Source organism: Schistocerca cancellata, chromosome 3 (genome assembly GCF_023864275.1).
Source record: "Schistocerca cancellata isolate TAMUIC-IGC-003103 chromosome 3, iqSchCanc2.1, whole genome shotgun sequence".
Lineage (NCBI taxonomy): Eukaryota > Metazoa > Arthropoda > Insecta > Orthoptera > Acrididae > Schistocerca > Schistocerca cancellata.
This window is the reverse complement of record NC_064628.1, coordinates 115,127,510-115,150,363: the sequence shown is the minus strand read 5'-3', so window position 1 is coordinate 115,150,363 and position 22,854 is coordinate 115,127,510. Positions and strand designations below refer to the sequence as shown.

General features: G+C 42.7%; 1 protein-coding gene across 1 annotated transcript in view; it reads left to right on the top strand.

The window, feature by feature from the left end:
* Window positions 1-22,854, top strand: part of LOC126176058 (uncharacterized) — a 152,178-nt gene that overhangs the window by 30,834 nt on the left and 98,490 nt on the right. The window contains exon 2 of the mRNA XM_049923191.1: window positions 17,001-17,382. Coding sequence (XP_049779148.1) covers window positions 17,030-17,382 — 353 coding nt within the window. The 5' untranslated portion in view covers window positions 17,001-17,029. The remainder of the gene's footprint in view (window positions 1-17,000; window positions 17,383-22,854) is intronic.

Genomic DNA, 22,854 nt, shown 5'->3' with positions numbered 1-22,854 from the left:
CATTTCCATAATATTGTCCTCAAGTACATCGCCCTTGTATAGATCCTCTATATACTCCTTCCACCTTTCTGCTTTCCCTTCTTTGCTTAGAACTGCGTTTCCATCTGAGCTTTTGATATTCATACAAGTGGTTCTCTTTTCTCTAAAGGTCTCTTTAATTTTCCTGTAGGCTGTATCTATCTTACCCCTAGTGAGATAAGCCTCTACATCCTTACATTTGTCCTCTAGCCATGCCTGCTTAGCCATTTTGCACTTCCTGTCGATCTCATTTTTGAGACGTTTGTATTCCTTTTTGCCTGCTTCATTTACTGCATTTTTATATTTTCTCCTTTCATCAATTAAATTCAATATTTCTCCTGTTACCCAAGAATTTCTACTAGCCCTCGTCTTTTTACCTACTTGGTCCTCTGCTGCCTTCACTTCTTCATCCCTCAAAGCTACCCATTCTTCTTCTACTGTATTTCTTTCCCCCATTCCTGTCAATTGTTCCCTTATGCTCTCCCTGAAACTCTGTACAAGCTCTGGTTCTTTCAGTTTATCCAGGTCCCATCTCCTTAAATTCCCACCTTTTTGCAGTTTCTTCAGTTTTAATCTACAGGTCATAACCAATAGATTGTGGTCAGAGTCCACATCTGCCCCTGGAAATGTCTTACAATTTAAAACCTGGTTCCTAAATCTCTGTCTCACCATTATATAATCTATCTGATACCTTTTAGTATCTCCAGGGTTCTTCCATGTATACAACCTTCTATCATGATTCTTAAACCAAGTGTTAGCTATGATTAAGTTGTGCTCTGTGCAAAATTCTACCAGGCGGCTTCCTCTTTCATTTCTTAGCCCCAATCCATATTCACCTACTATGTTTCCTTCTCTCCCTTTTCCTACACTCGAATTCCAGTCACCCATGACTATTAAATTTTCGTCTCCCTTCACTACCTGAATAATTTCTTTTATTTCATCATACATTTCTTCAATTTCTTCGTCATCTGCAGAGCTAGTTGGCATATAAACTTGTACTACTGTAGTAGGTGCGGGCTTCGTATCTATCTTGGCCACAATAATGCGTTCACTATGCTGTTTGTAGTAGCTTACCCGCATTCCTATTTTCCTATTCATTATTAAACCTACTCCTGCATTACCCCTATTTGACTTAGTGTTTATAACCCTGTAGTCACCTGACCAGAAGTCTTGTTCCTCCTGCCACCGAACTTCACTAATTCCCACTATATCTAACTTTAACCTATCCATTTCCCTTTTTAAATTTTCTAACCTACCTGCTCGATTAAGGGATCTGACATTCCACGCTCCGATCCGTAGAATGCCAGTTTTCTTTCTCCTGATAACGACGTCCTCTTGAGTAGTTCCCGCCCGGAGATCCGAATGGGGGACTATTTTACCTCCGGAATATTTTACCCAAGAGGACGCCATCATCATTTAATTAATTACGGCCGTGGGTTCCCCTTGCTTTCAGCCGTTCGCAGTACCAGCACAGCAAGGCCGTTTTGGTTATTGTTACAAGGCCAGATCAGTCAATCATCCAGACTGTTGCCCCTGCAACTACTGAAAAGGCTGCTGCCCCTCTTCAGGAACCACACGTTTGTCTGGCCTCTCAGCAGATACCCCTCCGTTGTGGTTGTACCTACGGTACGGGTATCTGTATCGCTGAGGCACGCAAGGCTCCCCACCAACGGCAAGGCCCATGGTTCATGGGGGGGGGGGGGGGGTCTGGATCCTTAAGCTTCTCAATATCAAACTGTCTCATGGTCATATTTTTCTTTTTCATTTTATAGCACAGCTGTAACCGTAACTTGGCTATGACAGGGAAGTGGTGTATGTCTGCATCTACTCCTCTGTACGATCTAACATCCATCACACACTTCTTGTACCTCTCATGTATCAGCAGATGATCTAGATGATTGATGCTGCTACCATCTGGGAAAATCCAGATGCCTTTATCGATCTGTTTGTGGGGGGAAATATGTTGAGCTACCACAAGATTCTGACTTAACGCAAAACTCATTAACAGCGGGTCATTTTCATTTGTTTTTGCATGTTAATTCTCTTTTCCAAATGCCCACTTGGGCATTGAAGAAGCCAGTAAAATAAAAAAGAAAATTTAAAAATTAAAAAAATGCGTTTTTGCATGATTACGGCTAAAAATACTACGTTCATTAATGTTAACACTAATGGTGTACACGTCCTGTAATCTAACTCTTTCCCCCATCATTTCCATGAAAGTACGGTTCAAATGTCCTATGGTACTTGTAACTATCCAACATTGTAAGCCATAAGTAGCAGAGCCAAAATGGGAGAACGAGAGAGCACTCTCAGTTCCAAGAGAAGCAGATTGCTGGCCTGTTATTGGGGCAAGTGTTTTGCCACTTCCAATGTGTTAGATCCATCAATGCAGTAGAAAAAACAAGTCGGGAAAGACACTGTGAACAGTGAATAAAAGTGGGCGAAAATCAATCCTCATTCATCAATATCAGCGAACATTGACAGGTATCGATTATTGGTAATAAAACTCTGCCGTTCGGAGCTCAGACCAGGGTATCTTTCGTTCACGGGAAGTGCGAGCAGTACAGTAACAGCTAATGACAGTTGGTTGTGCACGCCTCAAGGATATACTGAAAGCTTCACCGTACCACAGGTTGCTTCCCGGTCCTTCCCAATTTCACATTTATATTGCTATTTTGGTGCACAACGCCATAAATCTACCTCATCTGACGGTAGATATAGTTATTTAGGTTCATAGCCTTTTTTACACTCTATACAACCACCAGATGAAAGTACTAGTTCGGTAGTGCACTGCAATTGTATCTTCTCAAAGAAGTAATTACGGTGGACTAATTCCAGGATAGGTACACTGGTGTGTTAAACACGTCCATTTACACCGTATGCGGCCTAAACTTGCTAATTACATATGCATCGAATTAAATTAACCTTAGTCGGACAGGGTCGTTCCGGGCGGATACGTGCTTCCACTTGTATGTGATTGTGTTGGATATTTGACTCTCCCTTGTAAACACTAAGAAGCTTCAAATTATCATTGTCATTTCAAGCTTCAAATTGTCATGAAAGACACAGTAACACACAATAGAGAAAATCTAACCACAGATCCCGGACAAGACTGGACGAACGTTTCGTATTCTGTGAGTGTAGCAACTCGACACTTCGTGAATTGTTGATGATGAGAATTAATCATATTAAAATAGTAATCTGCAAAATATCCCCTACTTACCTTCAGCTATTCATGTGGGTAACTAAATTCGTCATATCTGCTTTGTTTCGCTAAGTAGTGTGCGATTAACCCAGCACTCCCTTATGTTTTGCTGGCCTCATTTTCTTGTGAAGAGTAGCTATTTTACAAAATACGAATCGCTGTCCAATTAACCTGGCAGCTAGACGAACGAGGACAACTCCAATTGAAGACGAGCTTTCTCTAAATCATGGGTAGATGATACTGCATAGCCTCGCCATTGACTGCGTCTGTCTAACCCACTTTTAGGGATGATTATACGTTTAACAATCACTTCAAGGTCGCCAATGTTCTACTTTTGCAACTCGCTTTAGCCACCTGCGACTGACAGGAAGGTTGTTGGAGGCGCTAGTTGACTTCTGGGAACGTGTATTATATTAATCATTTTCAGAGTTTTGGGACTCAGATAATGTTGTTCTGATTTCGTTTTCAGTGTATTTCCTCATACCTTTTCACGAAATGTGAATGCAGTCACATTCACTAACAGCATTTCTTTAACATTCCCTTGTTGCCTTGCAGTAGCCTTGCTGTTAGGACAGCAGTAAACAGGTAACCACTGAACTCTCCAAGTGCTAGCACAGCTTGAGGGAGGATCGTAACCCGAATACAAGCAACTGCACAACTAATGTTTCCGTCAAGCACAACTGTGAACCACCGTTTAAGAGCACACACCACAGGTAGTGTCCACTTGTGTATCGTCAGCACGGCCTTCCCTGGAAACATGACGACAGTCACCGACCACCCACCAAGAACAGGAACCGATATCAGCACATTGATAACAGGTTCTGTTGGCTGCTCGCTCAGGTCCGGACACCACCAGACTGCCCCACTTCTGACACGAGAACTTGCTACTGTACCTTCTCTGTTGCTCCCTCTTTGTCCTTCCTGGGTAGGTCCCCAGAGACTGACTGCGTCTCCAGCCGAGGCGTCTTGCATCTCGAGCCTCGTGCCTTCGTCGACAGATCGCCACGCTTCAGGCGACCTCTGGGCGACAGCGACAAACACATGTTGGACACATCCATCGTTGTGCCCATAAATTTAACATACCATGATTCCTGACACATTCTTAAGGTTCCCCATTTTGCTAAACGTGCAGCTTCCCAATTTCACAACCCAATACATGGAACTTCGAGAATAAATAAAGTGTATACTACTAACCAGCAATAACAAACGATAGTTGAAATTCATGAATTGTCAAAACAATAACTTCTAATGTGGAGAAAACTTATTTCATAGATCAAGAAAAAACATTTTCAGTTGTTAAGTTGTTAGGAAATGGATTCAGAACCCCGTCAAATGACAACATAGACCTCAGTCACACGATTCCGGGGTAGTCGCGGCACGGTAGGTGGTGGCCTAGAATTTACAAAGATTCTGCTGGGCGAATCCGAACTCCCACGTCCAATTTTCGGAGGTTCTTCGGGGACATTTTTTTAATATTTTGGTAATAGGGACACGCGTTTTCCATTGGCTTTTCATGTGATTTGTTCCACCCCCTTTATCTTTCTAATTGTATTGCATGGGAAATATCTGCACACAATTTTATACAATGACGGAAGAAAATCACATCACCAAAAATAATTAATGTAGAGTAATGTAATTTCTGGAGTACATTTGTCTAGGTAATGTACTTCAGTGATTAACACTGTAAGATCATGGTATAAGGCAAATGTGAAATGCTTGTACATTAATAACTGATGTAACCATTAGAATGATGAACGCAAGCATGCAAACGTGCATGCATTTTGTTCCACAGGTGCTGGATCCAATTTTGTGGGATGGAGTTTCATGTCTGTTGCACTTGGTCGATCAGTACAGAGACGGTTGATGCTGTTACTGGATGACACTGGAGCTGTCGCCCGACCATATCCCATGTGTGTACGACTGCTGACGGATCTGATGATCAAGCAGGCCAAGGCAACTTGTCGACATTCTGTAGCGCATGTTGTTTTACAACAGCGGTATATGGACGAGCGTTATCCCGTTGGGAAACACTCCCTGGAATGCTGATCATGAATGACTGAACAACAGGTCGAATCTCCTGATTGACGTACAAATTTTCGGTCAGTGTATGTGGAATAATCACGAGACTGCTCCTGCTGTCATACGAAATCGCACCGTAGACTATAGCTCCAGGTGTAGGCGCAGTGTGTCTAGCACAAAGGCTAGGTGGTTGCAGGCCCTCGACTCTCCTCCTTCTAAGCAACACACGACCATCACTGGTAGCTATGCAGAACCAGATTTGATCATAAAACTATGCAGACCTTAACCCTGCCCTCCAATGAGCTCTCCCTTGATACCATTGAAGTCCCAAATGGCGGTGGTTTGGGGGCCGTGGAATGCACACTACAGGGCGTCTGCCCGACACCCCCGGGATAACAAGGCCGTCCAGCAGTGTTAGTGACGTCACACTAAGCGGCCCACAGCCGACGCAGCAGTCCACGGACACCTCCGTACAGACGCGCCTGATGCTAACGATCTTCTGTCCGTCATACAGAAAGGAGCGAACTATAATTCGAACCAAAGACCAAATTATATATATTCTTGTAAACAGCATAAAGGTTCATAACGAAATACCGATTACATATACGGGCAGGAATAGGTTCTAGAATTCCTCTGAAAAGTGTTTATCTTCAGTACCAGAATGAACATCAAATTGTCAGGTTTTCTAAATAGAAAAGCACTTTGTTAGTAACAGACAGCAATAATGAGACTTGCAGTTGGTGATTTCTACGTGGAAAAGGAAATAAGCTGTAGAGAGATTGAAAATGGTAAGTAAAGAGAGCCTCAGCCTTTTGCTCACATTCTTACATGTAATGCACTTGGTTGTTTTTCATTTCCTTACCTTTCATAACATTTTTAATATTGTTTCAAGAAGTGTATCTTCAATAGCAGAGTGAACTTTAAATTGTCAGGCTTTTCTTAAAGGAAAGAGCAGTCCCTTAGTATCACAGTGCAAGACAGAATCTTGTGTTCAGTGATGTCTATGTTAAAAGGAGAATATTTGATATCTATCTTTTGTTTCCATTCTTTATTACTGGGGATACACTTGTAAAAATTCTTGAAAAGAGCTGTCACCATGAACATATGAGTAAATTTACAATAGTCATGTGTTTTATGAGATAAAGCGAACTCTTGTTACTTTATTGTAAACGAAAGTTGTGAGGGTTTTGCTATGTATGACAGTGTTTAAGATAATTTACTTTCAGTGTAATAGCTTGAAAATGTTAAGTCGTGCTGTCAGTTGGCATTTGTCACCACCTGTATGCGAGTTTTAAAGCTAAATAGTTTTCTGACAATTATAAAATAGTGGCAAAGTTCCTCAATCGATTAAACTTATTCCTGCCCGTATATGTAATCGGTATTTCGTTATGAACCTTTATGCTGTTTACAAGAATATATATAATTTGGTCTTTGGTTCGAATTATAGTTCGCTCCTTTCTGTATGACGGACAGAAGATCGTTAGCATCAGGCGCGTCTGTACGGAGGTGTCCGTGGACTGCTGCGTCGGCTGTGGGCCGCTTAGTGTGACGTCACTAGCACTGCTGGACGGCCTTGTTATCCCGGGGGTGTCGGTCTGCCTCAGAGCTATCCTTGAAGTAACAACAGTTCGTCGTGTCACTGTGGTGCCACCTGCTGCCCAAATTGCTGCTGCAGATGTAGTACGATGTGCCAGAGCCATACGCCGAAGACGATGGTCTTCCCTCTTGATAGGACCATGTGGTCATCTGGAGCTCTGTCTTCCTGCAACCTTACATTCGTGTGACCACTGCTCCCATAAATGATGTACAGTAGCTACATTCATGCCAATTCTTTCCGCAGTATTGCAGAAAGTACATCCAACTTCTCATAGCACTGTTACACGACCTCGTTCAAACTCAGTGAGGTGTTGATAATGGCGTCTATGACGCCTTAAAGACATTCTTAACTAGTCTGAACACAACACGTCCAATCTCAAACGTAACTAAAGCTCACGACCATCTTGTATTTAAAGCAAACGATATCTGAATCCTCACAGTGGCGCTGTTGGTACCACTCTTATGCAAGTGGCGCGTAATTTGAACAGACATCATCTTTCAGATGTCGAAGCGCGCCTATCGACTTTCGTTTATGTCTCAACTCCGTCCGAGTATGTCGGCGGTATGCCCTGCGTGTCTTGAACGGAAACGAATTTCTTCCATTCACTCACGGAATTTGCTGCTGATAACAATAACATTCACTTTACCCTTCGCCCTCAAGTTCCGTCTCGGGTAAGTTTTCTCCCGGCGGCGTTAGCTGCACGTTGGGGTTTGTTTTCCGTCAGTTAACACTGTTTGAGATGTCCCTGCGGTGGTGGCAACACATCACAGTGCTTTTGTATCGGAGACTTTTATTATCGTTTCTGGTGACGGCATATCACATATTTTTGCACACTTATAGGGGCATTTTCACAGAAACAAAGTTAACTGGCGTAACAAACCAAATAAATCATAATTATTCTTATCACCTTCTAATGAGCCATGGGCCCTTGTACCAGCACAGTAAAAATATTGTTGAACGACCTCCTAAATTTAGTTAAAAAATTTTAACAGAGCAAGCGAAATTACAATAACTGAAATAATGGAAGAAATGAGACATGTGAGGGAGAATACATAAAAAAATGAACTAATGGGCCTACTATGTTCTATGGGGTTCTGGTAGTTGTACCCAACAAACCGTGTCAGCATCGCATTGACTAACTATTCCACGGGTTCTTGGTAGAATATTTTACCTGTATGCATGCGGCGGCATGCGTACCCAATATGTTCTAAACCACCGCTCATAAAAACGAGATTTTCCGCTGCTCACACCTCAGGTTCTACTTGTGATAAAAAAAAGTAGAGTCAAGTGTTTTGGATAGCCCTTGGGCTAGGGATCATTTATATATCCAATGGAAGGATAGTCTTAGTGACACTGTCTTACACTACAGGGTCAAAGTAAGATTATTGCAAACTTCCTCCTAAACAGATAAATGGAACAAATCGGTTGGTTCTTTTTGCATTCGATGTGGCCTACAGAAGACTTGATGGAAATAAATGAGGCACCATTAGTTAATGGGTGGTTCCTTGGCAAACAAAAGAAAAGGTTTTTTTAACCATATTTTCACCGGCACCAGCAGACCAGAACACAAACGGGAATTCCAAGACGTCTATGTACAGAAAATGGCTGATTTGTTTTTTTACATTGTATCTATAAGATTCAGATCTCGAACAACCTTCAAAATTTGCTTCATATATTTATCCGTTTCCGAGATAGAGATGTTCAAAGTTACCCCACCTGTACACGTAAAATACGCACGTAAAATCCGGTGTAAGGTGAAAACGTAGTTTATGAAGTGGCGTAGCACGAATAAATACGCTGTTGTCTCCGTTATCATCTGGGATCCCCACGTTGTACTCACAGTACTGAAGTACATGCAATTTTTTTTTGGCATGTAAAATGCAATCTAACATGTGTAATTTGTTTGGCATTAATTCAGTTTCACTCAAGCAAACTATCTAAATTTTACTGATCATTACTTTTACTTTCATACCAGTTGCATGCCCTGGTGCAGCAGGCAAAAGAAGGGAACCAGCGCATAAATGCTCCTATCAGAGCACAAAAAAAGAAAAAGACGCGAATATATTACTTTTTATTCAAAAGACTCTGACTGAAAAGTGTGGTACCAACAGCCTTATTCTACCTTCTTCAGCATGTTTTAAAATTTTCCCCTAAATTTTGGGATACGAACAAGTTACAGTGGTAGTGACAAAGAGACGGAAAAATAATAAATGCTGGTAGATAGTGGACGGTGGTTGTGTTATAGAAAGACCGAAGGAGACAGTGACAACGTGAGAGAAGGAGATGGACACAGTGGCAGTGGAGCATAGTTGTCAGTGACAGAGCCGTGCTAGGAATGATGTAGACAGTGCCAAAGATGGGGATAAAGAGAAAGAGAAAGTGGAAGTGGTTGAGTACCAGTGATAATGAGGGACACAGGATATGACAATGACAACCACGAAGAGAGAAATAGTGACAGTGAGAAGAGACAGCAGTAGTAGAAAGGAAATCACAGAGAGTAAGAGACAGACTGTGACAGTGAGAAGAGGCTATAGTAGTAGGACACAACGTACGGGCGTCTGGCTATGAAAGAGGAAACAGTGACAGAGGCACAAAGAGATAATGACAATGAGTTGGGCTGATTGAATGAGTGAGACAGAGCAACTGGGAATGAATGGATGAGAGCGACTTATAGCGACGAATTAGTGGCTGTCAGTGAGTTACATTTAGGGGAGCATGTGAGAGTCTGAGGCGAGTTGCATGTTCAAAAAAAGCGGGAGTATGTTCTCATTCCAAAATTTTGGGGAAAATTTTTGAATGTGCTGAGGAATGTAGAATGAGGCAGCTGGTGCCCCACTTCTCAGTCAGATTCTTTTAAATAAACCGTAACATATTCGTATTTTTTTTTTGTGTGTTCCAGCATTTTTCCGCTGGTACGTTATGAATGATAACACACATGATTCTGGCGCAAAATTTTGTAATATTTATTATTTATTTTCCATACCGGCTTTCGGTTGCTATGTCATCATCAGGTACAAAGATAAATAAGCGTGTTAGTCAAATTTTTTTTAAGATCAAAGAATTTAAACTAATGCATTTATGGAATACTTCAGTTCTCAAAGCTTACACTTGTCATATTTGATTTAGAACTAAAATGAAACTAATAATTACAGTGAAATTGCGATATAAGGTTATTTAACTGATATGAAATATGGCACATTAACTCATGAACTGTGCAACAAACTGCAACATTTGTTCTGAATAATTAACTTTGCTGACATGTTCCAACATAATGGCTGAACAAAATAACGTGTTTAACAGATCCCATGTTATAAACGGATATGGCATACTAGTGAGATTAAGCACATAAGTGAAACATTTGTGATCATACAAATTAAAAACTTTTAACAGCGTAAGTGAAATTACAGCAACTGAAATAAGCGAAGAAATGAAGCATGTGAGTAAGACGGGTACACACAACACACCCTTGATGGGATTATGAATAGTATTTGCGGTTAGAAGTAGCGAATAAGGGTACTGTGGCTAGTCATTCAGTACTAATATTGGGCAAATGGACATACAGCATGTTTATTAATTTCATTATTTAAAGGTACTTCATATTCCTTCCGTTATGGATGTGATGTAAGACCATGTTAGCTCTTGTAATTATGGTCTTCTTTCCTTTCCCAACTTCTGTGGTGTTCTTCCACCCTTTTCAAAAGTTTAGGTGTTGTATTTACAATTGAACAAAGTGTGTCAAACAGTGTTGTGCACACAAAGTGATCTTTAAACTTCCTGGATTTCAGCTTTATGGCTTCTTTTAGAGAGACCTTTTCTAAATATGCAATTGGGCACCATTCATTGTGGTTTTGAGGTGGTAGGTCGAGAACAGGATAAAGAAGAAAGTTAACAGAAATTCCTCCGTTTTATTAGCTGTTGAGTTCAGTGAGTGTGGAATTATTATTTTAATGAATATGGCAACCAGCCACTTTGTTATATATTTTTATTGAATCTAATACGCCTTTCGGGCTTTCAACGAGTTTCAGTTTGCGTAATGCACATTTGAGTATTCAGTCAGTACATAGTTATCAAATCGGCATCAAACTAGATGTTGCAGCATATCTTAAATGCTTCCAGATTGAGATTTTCACTCTGCAGCGGAGTGTGCGCCAATATGAAACTTCCTGGCAGATTAAAACTGTGTGCCCGACCGAGACCCGAGCTCGGGACCTTTGCCTTTCGCGGGCAAGTGCTCTACCATCTGAGCTACCGAAGCACGACTCACGCCCGGTACTCACAGCTTTACTTCTGCCAGTACCTCGTCTCCTACCTTCCAAACTTTACAGAAGCTCTCCAGCGAACCATGCAGAACTAGCACTCCTGAAAGAAAGGATATTGCTGAGACATGGCTTAGCCACAGCCTGGGGGATGTTTCCAGAATGAGATTTTCTCTCTGCAGCGGAGTGTGCGCTGATATGAAACTTCCTGGCAGATTAAAACTGTGTGCCCGACCGAGACTCGAACTCGGGACCTTTGCCTTTCGCGGGTAAGTGCTCTACCATCTGAGCTACCGAAGCTCCAGAGAGAAAATCTCATTCTGGAAACATCCCCCAGGCTGTGGCTAAGCCATGTCTCAGCAATATCCTTTCTTTCAGGAGTGCTAGTTCTGCATGGTTCGCAGGAGAGCTTCTGTAAAGTCTGGAAGGTAGGAGACGAGGTACTGGCAGAAGTAAAACTGTGAGTACCGGGCGTGAGTCGCGCTTCGGTAGCTCAGATGGTAGAGCACTTGCCCGCGAAAGGCAAAGGTCCCGAGTTCAAGTCTCGGTCGGGCACACAGTTTTAATCTGCCAGGAAGTTTCATATCCTAAATGACCAAACAAAACTAACAAACAAGATTTTCCTGGGGAATTTCTACAGTTTGCACACACAACCACATACTAAGCACAGCCGTTAAATGACGAAATCCAATGTGTGACATCAAACTGGATGCTACAACTTACCCTAAATGATCAAACAAAGCTAACAAGCCATATTTTTCTAAGGAATTCCCACAATTTGCTCATACTACCACACACTAAGCACAGTCATGAAATGACAGATCCAATGTGAGCAATTTGCTCATACAATCACAAACTAAGCACAGCCAAGAAATGACCAAATTTAATGCTGTAGCTTATCCTAAATGACCAAACAAAGTTACCAAACAGTACTTCTCTAAGGAATTTCCACAGTTTGCTCATGCAACTACACACTGAACATGGCCATGAAATGACGAGATCCGACGTGAGCCCATGTGCGTGTACAGATGATCTCCATTTTCAGAGATGAAAAATATTAATGTCAGAATTAGGAATAAAACAAGCGGAGTTATTTCCGCGTAACTGCGATTTACGAATTTTGAACTGAGATAAAATATGTGACACATTAACTAATGAACTGTAGACAAATTACAACATCTGTACATGGAAGAACATAATTGATCAATCAACTTTCGTGACATATTCCTGAGATGTGACTGAACAAAATATTTTCGTCTTTAATAAATCCTAAGCGGCAAACAGATAAGATATAATAGTGATATTAAGCAGGTGAGCAAAGCAGCTGTTATTACAAGGTAATCCCAAAGTGAGGTCTTCTATTTTTTATAAGTACATAGACCTGGTTTACATCAGTTTACAGCTTGAACATTTAACCATTTTTCGACATAATCACCATTTCTATCGATGCATTTTTGTAGACGCTGTGGCAGTTTTTGTATGCCCCTGTCATACCAGTTCGCCGCCATGTTGTTCAGAAGGTTATGAACATCTTCTTTCACCTCGTTGTCGGAGCTGAATCGCTTTCCGGCCGAATGCTCTTTTAACTTAGGGAACAGGTGATAGCAACTGGCCGCCAAGTCAGGACTATAGGGTGGGTGATTATGTTCCACTAAATCTGTTGCAGGAGAGCAACGATTTGCTTAGCGATGTGTGGGCGAGCGTTGTCATGAAGAATATGTACGCCCTAGCTCAACATTCCTCTTCTCCGGTTCTGAATAGCCCGTTTGAGTTTTTTCAGTCTCATAGTACCTGACAGCGTTAATTTTGGTCCCAGTGGGCATAAAGTCGACCAACAATACCCCTTTCCGATCCCAGAAACGGTTGTCATGACTTTACCGGCAGATGTGTTTGTTTGAATTTCCGTGGCTTTGGCGAAGAACGATGCCGCCAATGGCGTGATTGTTGCTTGGTCTCAGGTGTAAAGTGGTATGCCCACGTTTCGTCATCCGTAACAATCGAGTCCAGAAAGTTGTCCTGTTCGGCTGCAAGGCGGTGAAGAAATGCGCCGGAAGCATCAACTCGTTGGCGCATGTGGTCCTCAGTCAGCACACGTGGCACCCATCTTGCGCACACCTTCCGGCAGTTCAATGTTTCCGTTAAAATTCTGTGAGCGGTGCTTCGGGAAACCTCAGGAACCAACGTGCACTGATCATCTAGGGTGATCCGCCGATCTTCACGCATGCTTTGCTAAACCTTCAACACTGTCTCCTCAGAAAATGACGGTCTCCCGCTCCTTTGTTCGTCGTGAATTTCGGTGCGACCAGGTACAAGCTCTCTACACCACTTTCGAACATTTTTTACATCCATGCACGACTCACCATACACTTCCGTCAATTGGTGATGGATTTCAATCGGCGCAGTGCCCTAACACGAATTCTTTACAGACGAATGGAAAAACTGGCAGAAGCCGACCTCGGGGAAGATCAGTTTGGATTCCGTAGAAATGTTGGAACACGTGAGGCAATACTGACCTTACGACTTATCTTAGAAGAAAGATTAAGAAAAGGCAAACCTACGTTTCTAGCATTTGTAGACATAGAGAAAGCTTTTGACAATGTTAACTGGAATACTCTCTTTCAAATTCTGAACGTGGCAGGGGTAAAATACAGGGAGCGAAAGGCTATTTACAGTTTGTACAGAAACCAGATGGCAGTTATAAGAGTCGAGGGGCATGAAAGGGAAGCAGTGGTTGGGAAAGGAGTAAGACAGGGTTGTAGCCTCTCCCCGATGTTATTCAATCTGTATATTGAGCAAGCAGTAAAGGAAACAAAAGAAAAATTCGGAGTAGGTATTAAAATTCATGGAGAAGAAGTAAAAACTTTGAGGTTCGCCGATGACATTGTAATTCTGTCAGAGACAGCAAAGGACTTGGAAGAGCAGTTGAACGGAATGGACAGTGTCTTGAAAGGAGGATATAAGATGAACATCAACAAAAGCAAAATGAGGATAATGGAATGTAGTCAAATTAAGTCGGGTGATGCTGAGGGAATTAGATTAGGAAATGAGACACTTAAAGTAGTAAAGGAGTTTTGCTATTTAGGGAGTAAAATAACCGATGATGGTCGAAGTAGAGAGGATATAAAATGTAGACTGGCAATGGCAAGGAAAGCGTTTCTCAAGCAGAGAAATTTGTTAACATCGAATATAGATTTAGGTGTCAGGAAGTCGTTTCTGAAAGTATTTGTATGGAGTGTAGCCATGTATGGAAGTGAAACATGGACGATAACTAGTTTGGACAAGAAGAGAATAGAAGCTTTCGAAATGTGGTGCTACAGAAGAATGCTGAAGATAAGGTGGGTAGATCACGTAACTAATGAGGAGGTATTGAATAGGATTGGGGAGAAGAGAAGTTTGTGGCACAACTTGACTAGAAGAAGGGATCAGTTGGTAGGACATGTTTTGAGGCATCAAGGGATCACAAATTTAGCATTGGAGGGCAGCGTGGAGAGTAAAAATCGTAGAGGGAGACCAAGAGATGGATACACTAAGCAGATTCAGAAGGATGTAGGTTGCAGTAGATACTGGAAGATGAAGAAGCTTGCACAGTATAGAGTAGCATGGAGAGCTGCATCAAACCAGTCTCAGGACTGAAGACCACAACAACAACAACAGTGCCCTTAGCGTTCAAAAACCGAATAACTGCGCGCAGTTCGCACTTGGCGGTAACATCCAACGGGCGCTCCATTCTCAACGGCTGCCAGGCCAAGACTGAGTGCCTCACACACAGCGCGTTCAGCACTCTTCATAACAGTGTAACCAACTGCCACACAAACAGAGTTCTGTACTTATAAAAAATAGGAGAACCTACTATTGGGATTACCCTCGTATATAAAGTAAAAATTTTGTTTACACAACGAGAGAATTTATGTCAAAGGAAATAAAGGAAATGGGGCATATGAGTAAGAGGGGTAATTTAAAATATGGCCTGGATGCGATCATGAGTAGTATGTGCAGTTAGAAGTGGTGAGTAAGTCAACTGTGTCTGGTCGTTCAGTACTAAGCTTTGGTTGGTGGATATTTGTTTATTATTTTCCATTATTGCACCATATTCGTCACATCATATCCACAAAGGAACGAAGATCAATTATATATAAATAATAGAAATTAATAAATTAATGAATTGTTTCTATAGACCTATAACGAAGACTGAGCTGGAACGCCTCATACAAGGATCTGACATACGATTACTAAAAAGTAAGACAACTGCCTTGGTTGTAAATTGAAAGAAGGGCCACAATGGTTTTTGAATGGGGCACACTGGAAGAAGAAATGAAGGCCACGCAAGCGATGGGTAGGAAATGTGGGAGAAGATATAAAATCTCTCAGATGGTGGCGCAGAACCACGCGGGAGCGGGCAGTACGGAGGAAACTTGTTGAAGAGGTGAAAACCAACGCAAGATTGTAATGCCATGAGAAAAATTTTAAGGAAAAGAACAAAACTGAATGAACAATCTACGAAGTATAAAACATGGACTGAGAGTAAACGGAAGAAAAGCCAACACAATGAGAATTAGCATGAATGTGCTTAGTGATGAAGTCAACATTCAAATGGTTCAAATGGCTCTGAGCACCATGGGACTTAACATCTTAGGTCATAAGTCCCCTAGAACTTAGAACTACTTAAACCTAACTAACCTAAGGTCATCACACACACCCTTGCCCGAGGCAGGATTCGAACCTGCGACCGTAGCAGTCCCGCGGTTCCGGACTGCAGCGCCAGAACCGCAGGGCCGCCGCGGCCGGCGAAGTCAACATTAAAACTGAGGCCACGAAAGTTAAGAAATTCTCCTACCTTGGGAGAAAAATTACGCATAACGGACGAAGCAGGGGTGACAGTAAAAGCAGACTACCAGAGATGAAGAAGACATTCCAGGTCATAAGAAATCTAGTAGTAACAAACAAAATTTGAGGAAGAAATTTCTGATAATGTACATATGGAGTATATGGAGCACAGCATTGTATGGTAGTGAATCACGAACAGTGGGGAACCGGAAATGAAGAGAATGAAGCGTTTGAGATGTCGTGCTGTAGAATGATGTTGAAAATTAGGTGTACTGATAAGATAAATAATGAGGATTTTCTCCGCACAATCGGCGAGAATACAAATGTGTGGAAAACGCTGACAAGGAGGAGTAACAGTATGATAAGACAAGCGGTAAGACATCAGAGAATAACTTCCACGGTACTAGAGACAATTGCAGAGGGTAAAAAATTGTGGAAGGAGACAGAGATTGAAATACATCCCACAAATAAGTAACGACATGCGGATAAGTGCTACTCTAAGATGAAGAGGTTGGCAGCGGAGAGTAAAATAGCGGGTCACATCAATCAAGTCAAAAGACTCATGGCCCCCGAAATTTAAAAACAAAAGAAAACAAAAACACGCTACGTACTACGGCATCGTGGCGCTGATGTTACTATGTGCTTTTTAGGTGCGACATGAAGTCGTGTAGGAGGATTTCGACCACTGTCTAATAAAAATTTTCAAACTTTTAACACTGCTGATTAGGCTGCCAGAAAAATTTACGCTTGGTGTTCAGTAACTCATAAAACGCTTTTCGAGATTAGCTTATCATCAAAAAATCTAAGTAGATAGGTGGTATTCTTGCTGCACAGTATGGTGTTACGTGTGAGCTACCAGCAGTGTCACAGGATTTTAAAAAGTTTTACAATATGTACCAGAACTGAAGACAAATAAAAAATTAATTACGTACATTTATTTTGTCGATGTGATAGTAAAACTTTTTGGCTACCCATCATATACAAAGCATGTAAACTGAATATTTCACATTTCCATAAAAAAAAAAAAACTTGCTGATGATTTACGGAACGTGTTTCTAGCTGGAGTGTTGCGTTTTTTCAGGGACGGAGGTGGCCGGTAAGAGCTCGTTCATGGCTGGCTTTGGGCTGGGCTTCCTGGCGTTCGCTCTGAAGAAGCTGCTGCTGCCGGTGCTGATCGGCGCGCAGATCGCCAAGTCCATCCTGATCGCCATGTTCCTGCCCTCCCTGCTGGGCGGCCTGGGCAAGGTGCTCAACAGGGGTGTCTCCACGTTCGCGTCCGCCTCCAGCGCCTCCGGCTCCAACGGCGGCGGCGCGGCCGGCGCCGCCAACTTGGAGGATTTCGAGTTCAAGGACAACCTGGACGCCGCTGAGAGCAGCTACCCGAGCGGAACGTTCGCCTACCCAGAGACTCCGGGCGTTCTGCCGGCCTCGGCCATTTACAAAGACCAGTCCGCCGTCAGCAGGTATGTACACTGGCCAACAGTCAGCTGATCATTTTCTCTCTGGGCGAGTTCTTGGTCAGATACGCTCTTTACATTATTTAAATTTATGTGTGTACTATGCGAGACACCTTACGGTGTGTGACGAAGGATACCTCTGGTTCCGCTTCGACCCTACTCCGTACCATTCACGATTGATTCTGGGGAGAACGACCAGCGAAGAGTCCGCATGAGCTTTGCTCTATGTGATTATTTCGTCGCTGTCATTTCTCAAGTTGTATAAAGGAGGAGTTAATATGTTGCCTGACTCTTGGAACTACACACACAGAATCCATACCTACTATGAAAGTGCATGTATGTATGTACATTTGTATTTACGTTCGTATGTATGCATTTACGTTTGTTTCATGTCCTCCTAAACCACTGGATCGATTTCAACCATATTTGATGTACAAATTACTTACTGTGTGAAAAGGGAATAAAAACCACTCCCTCTCAAAGGAGTGGAGGTGGAGGTTAAAAATTGTGCGAGCTCACTAAATGCAAATAGCGAGACTAAATTCATTGAATATTTCAGAATGACAGCACTTTACATATAATTTCAAACCTTTAAGAGACTTTTCCTGACACTCCTCGCCCTCCACAAAGTAATGAAAATGAAAAAGTGTATCACTTACTACACATTCTCTATTCATGCAGTAAAAGGGCCGCATCAGGTGTGACGTTTTAATTTATTACTTCTTTACTACTAACTCTATTCGCAACACATTTCGCAGATAGTACCTATAAAACCACAGGATACACCTCCAAAATTATATAAATGTACGACACAGGGGTAAGAAGACATGAAGTCATTATTACTGAGCTGTTTGGAAATGAAACTGCAGAGCGAAATTCACTGAAGATACATGTGAAATATGCATACAAATATAATGAAGTATGTTACATATTCCCGAAAGGCTCCTCCTAAAACCCTCCCTCGCTTTTAACCAAACTTGGTACACATCTTACTATCTGAAAAGAAATACTGTGAGGATAAGAACCAGCATTCTCCCATTGGAGTTGAGATGATAATTCAGAGAGAGGAGACGGAGTAGGAGATGGACGGATTGGGAGTAGGAGACGCACAAAGATGAGGCAAGAGAGAAGGAGGGAGAATTGACAGAGGCAGAGAAGAGGAGAAGAGGGACGAAGACAGGGAGAGGAGGAGACGGGCAAGGGAAAGAAAGAGCAGAACATGAACAGAAAGGGACACTAGAAGAGACAGAGACAGGGGACGGGAGGAGAGGGATGCAGACGTGGAGGAGGAAATGGACAGAAAAAGAGAATAGGAGAAGGTAAACAGGTAGAAGGGGCAGGGAAGATGGATGGAAAAAGGATTAGATGGATAGAGGGAGGCGGTAGAGGAGATGGATGAAGGAGGAGGGTGAGATATACAAAGAGGGAAGGAACAGATGGACAGAGGGAGAAGGAGCACATGGGCAGAGGGGAAGGAGCTGATGGACAGGGGGAGCGGGAGGAGCAGATGGACAGAGAGGGAGTCAGAAGGAGGTGGACAGAGACTGAGGGAGGACGAGGTGGAGAGATGGGACGAGGAGATGGGAAGAAAGGGTGGGAGATGGACAGGGAGAAAGTGGAGATGCATGGGGTGAAACAGAGAAGGTGATAGAGAGAAGATGTAGGACAGGACAGAGGGCGCAGGAGACGATGGACACAGAGGGGACTGGAGGAGATGGGTAAGCTGTGGATGTGGGGAGGGGGACAGAGAGAGCGGAAGGAGGACTAGGACAGAGAGAGGTAGAGGAGGAGATGGACAAAGAGGCAGAGGAGGAGGAGATGGATTAATAGAAGCCTGTAATAAATACATAGCCGGGTGGTGCCAAGTACTGAGCTAGCTTTAAAAATAAAGCACTCTATGAAGACCCTCTCTGTGGTACAGAAAGAACTGTATTTTTTTCAAAGTATTCACTAATTTACGAGAACATTGCGTCATGTTGGTGGTCAACAGTGACGTGCAAGATGTTCCTGAGTAGCCAACCGTGCTCACTTAAAAAAACGTGAGTTCGAATATCATCCAGAAAGCCCTATCCATTTAACCCCATAATTACGGAAAGCTTCCACTTGAAGACTATAGGTGAAGAAACTGTTAAGTCTGCGTCGCTACCATTACGAGAGCAATGCATTTCGCTGAGATTGTGAACATCCTCGAGGAAAAGACATTTCAGTCGTACTGAAGAGATAAACTCCAACCACTGAGGAAACGACATTGTTAATCATAGTGTTATATTACCATTGTTGTTTCCGCGGTGGTGGCAGTGAACCACGGCAACTGCATTATTATCTGAAGATAGCGGGTGACTTCTATCTCGACTTCTGATTTGGCATTACTCCACTCATATGACACCGGACATAACCGGCATAAACAACCGGAAGTACAAGTAAACAGTATGATAGTCGAACGCTGCAGTTGTAAACAACGGGAATACGCCAAACTGCTTTCTCTTATCCTTTTTTTCTTCATTCAGACAGTGAAAGTGAGCACTTAGTCTACACCGCCAAAAGTGTGCTAACGTTTGGCAAAACTAGAAGAAGCTGAAGTAATTTCTTGAATAAGTGATATCCAACACGTTTTAGTTATTTAAAAATCATCTTTGTATGATTACATAGCAATACTTATAGTAATTTCGGTGTTTAACGATCGTCAGGTTATCTATACCGAAAGAAAACACCATAACGAAAAATGTATCTACATGGATAGTTATACACTGAATAGCCAAAGAAACTGGTACACCTGCCTAGTATCGTGCAGGGCCCCGCTAGCACGCAGAAGTACCGCAACACGACGTGCCATGGACTCAACTAATGCCTGAAGAAATGCTGGAGGGATGTGACAGTATTAATCCTGCATGGTTGTCCATAAATCCGTAAGAGTATACGGGGGCGGAGATCTCTTCTGAACAGCACGTTGCAAGGCATCCCAGATATGCTCAAAAATGTTCTTTGTCCGGGGAGTTTGGGGGCCAGCGGAAGTGTTTAAACTACAAGAGTGTTCCTGGAGCCGCTCTGTAGTAATTCTGGACGTGTGGGGTGTCGCATTGTCGTGCTGGAATTGCCAAAGTCCCCCGGAATGAAGAATGGACATGAATGGATGCAGGTGATCAGACAGGATGCTTACAAACCTGTCACTTGTCAGAGTCGTACCTAGAAGTGTTAGGGGTCCCATATCACTCCAACTGCACATGCCCCACGCCATTGCAGAGCCTCCACCAGCTTGTACAGTGCGCTGCCGACCTGCATGATCCATGGATTCACGAGGTTGTCTCCATACCCATACACGTACATCCGCTAGATACAATTTGAAACGAGTCTCGTCAGACTAGGGAACATGTTTCCAGTCATCAACAGTCCGATGTCGGTGTAGACGGGCCGCGGCGAGACGGAAAGCTTAGTGTCGTGTAGCCATCAAGGGTACACGAATGGGCCTTCGGTTCCGAAAGCCCGTATCGATGATGTTTCTTTGAGTGGTTCGCACGCTGACATTTGATTTAATGTTTTACCGGATTCCTGATATTCCCAGCACACTCTTGAAACTGTCGTACGGGAAAATACCCACTTCATCGGTACCTTGGAGATGCTGTGTCCCACGCTCGTGCGCCGACTAAAGCGCCACATTCAAACGCACTTAAATGTTGATAACCTGCCATTGTAACAGCAGTAACCGATCCAGCTGCTGCGCCAGACACCTGTTGTCTTATAGAGGCGTCGCCGACCGCAGCGCCGTATTCTGCCTCTTTACATATCTCTGTATTTGAATACGCAAGCCTATCCCAGTTTCTTTGGCGCTTCAGTGTAATTTCGGTTAGGAGTCGGGCTGTTGCGTCGTTCCAGTCGCTGGAGGTGGCCCCACGTCCGCTCATCCCGCTGTCAAAATGAGCAACGGGGACATTTCGTGGGGGTAAAAGGCTTACAAGTTGAGGGACTGGCTTCCGCTCGCCCTGCTAATGGCGTGGTGGATAGAAGAGCTGCACCCTACCCACAGTCGCACCAAGCAGTACTGTCACGGGTTTCCGCTACTGACGTTACTTTTACATCTGGCTTGCATTTGTTTGTAACACATATGTTGTCCCACAACGCTCGTAGAAACTACCTCAAATGCTAGGAACTCTGCAATTCATATACTAACGAAGATTGTTTAACGAAACGAAGACAAGAAACCAGAAGCAGACTGACATATCCTTTTTAGGCTCAACATTTTAGGTGGCTGAGAATTCCTTACTATCACCAGCAAGAGGAAAAGCCTGAAAAATAACACTAACAAATATGCTGAACATGCGAGGATGGTTGTGTTGATATGTTGCAACGTCTGTGTGGTCATTTACCGGTAATGCGCTTGGAAGTTCGATATTTCAACAGGCGGAGGCCTTATATCAACAGTTCCTTATGAAACCCTGACGGTGGCAGAAGAGCATTGTAGTACGAGTACATAGTGTTACTATAAATTATGATACCGTCGATCACAGAAATTCAGAATTAATTTACTGTCCCTATTCGAGGATAAAGAAAACAGTAGAAAATTTGGGTTGTTTGTGAGGCCTATATCTAATAAAGCTACCACTTCCTTTGCTTTCATTAGCAGCCTCAGAATACAGTAAAATTGCATTAAATCCGTCTGTAGTCGGTGACAGCATTAGAAACACCATTTGCTAAATAAAACCCGATCCACACAACACCATTTCCTTCTACCCGTATTCTTCATCGAATGTAGATTTTTTATAGTGAGTATTGAAGTCGTGGTGCAGTGTTTCAGTGTAATTTACTGAAGGATGCGTTATTTTAACACTTGAGGCAGTAGAAGAAACGACTCTTACCTCATGGTTAACCGCAGTACGAAAATTCACTTTGATTTTTTTGTACTGTGAAATAATAAATACTGGGTTCATGCTCTTAAAATAATATTTTGTCAAGACAAAGCGCACTCAAATTTTGCAGCACACCTAAAGGAAATGTGACCACAGTAAGAATCTCTCTAGATTCATCGGAAATGTTCGTATTTCAAATTCTGTGCTGAAGCTACTATTCTATACTCAATGCGTACTTTCTGGCGACATTCCTTTGGGGACGGGAGTGTCTTGACTCTCGGCAAATAGATCATTTGTATTCTGCATCACCTTTGATGCTGTGGCCGAGCGGTTCTAGGCGCTTCAGGCGGAACCACGCTGCTGCTACGGTCGCAAGTTCGAATCCTGCGTCGGGCATGGATATGTGTGATGTTCTTAGGTTAGTTAGGTTAAGTAATTCTAAGTCTAGGGGACTGATGACCTCAAATGTTGATTTGCATACTGCTTACAGCCATTTTTTGAATTCCTTGTCGTAATTTTTTTTAAGAACTGTGATAAAACAATAAAATGTGATACGCACAAACTTAAAAAGCTTAACAATACTACCATCACTGGACTCATATAATGAGTTCAAGATTCAAAATTGTACTCCGCCATC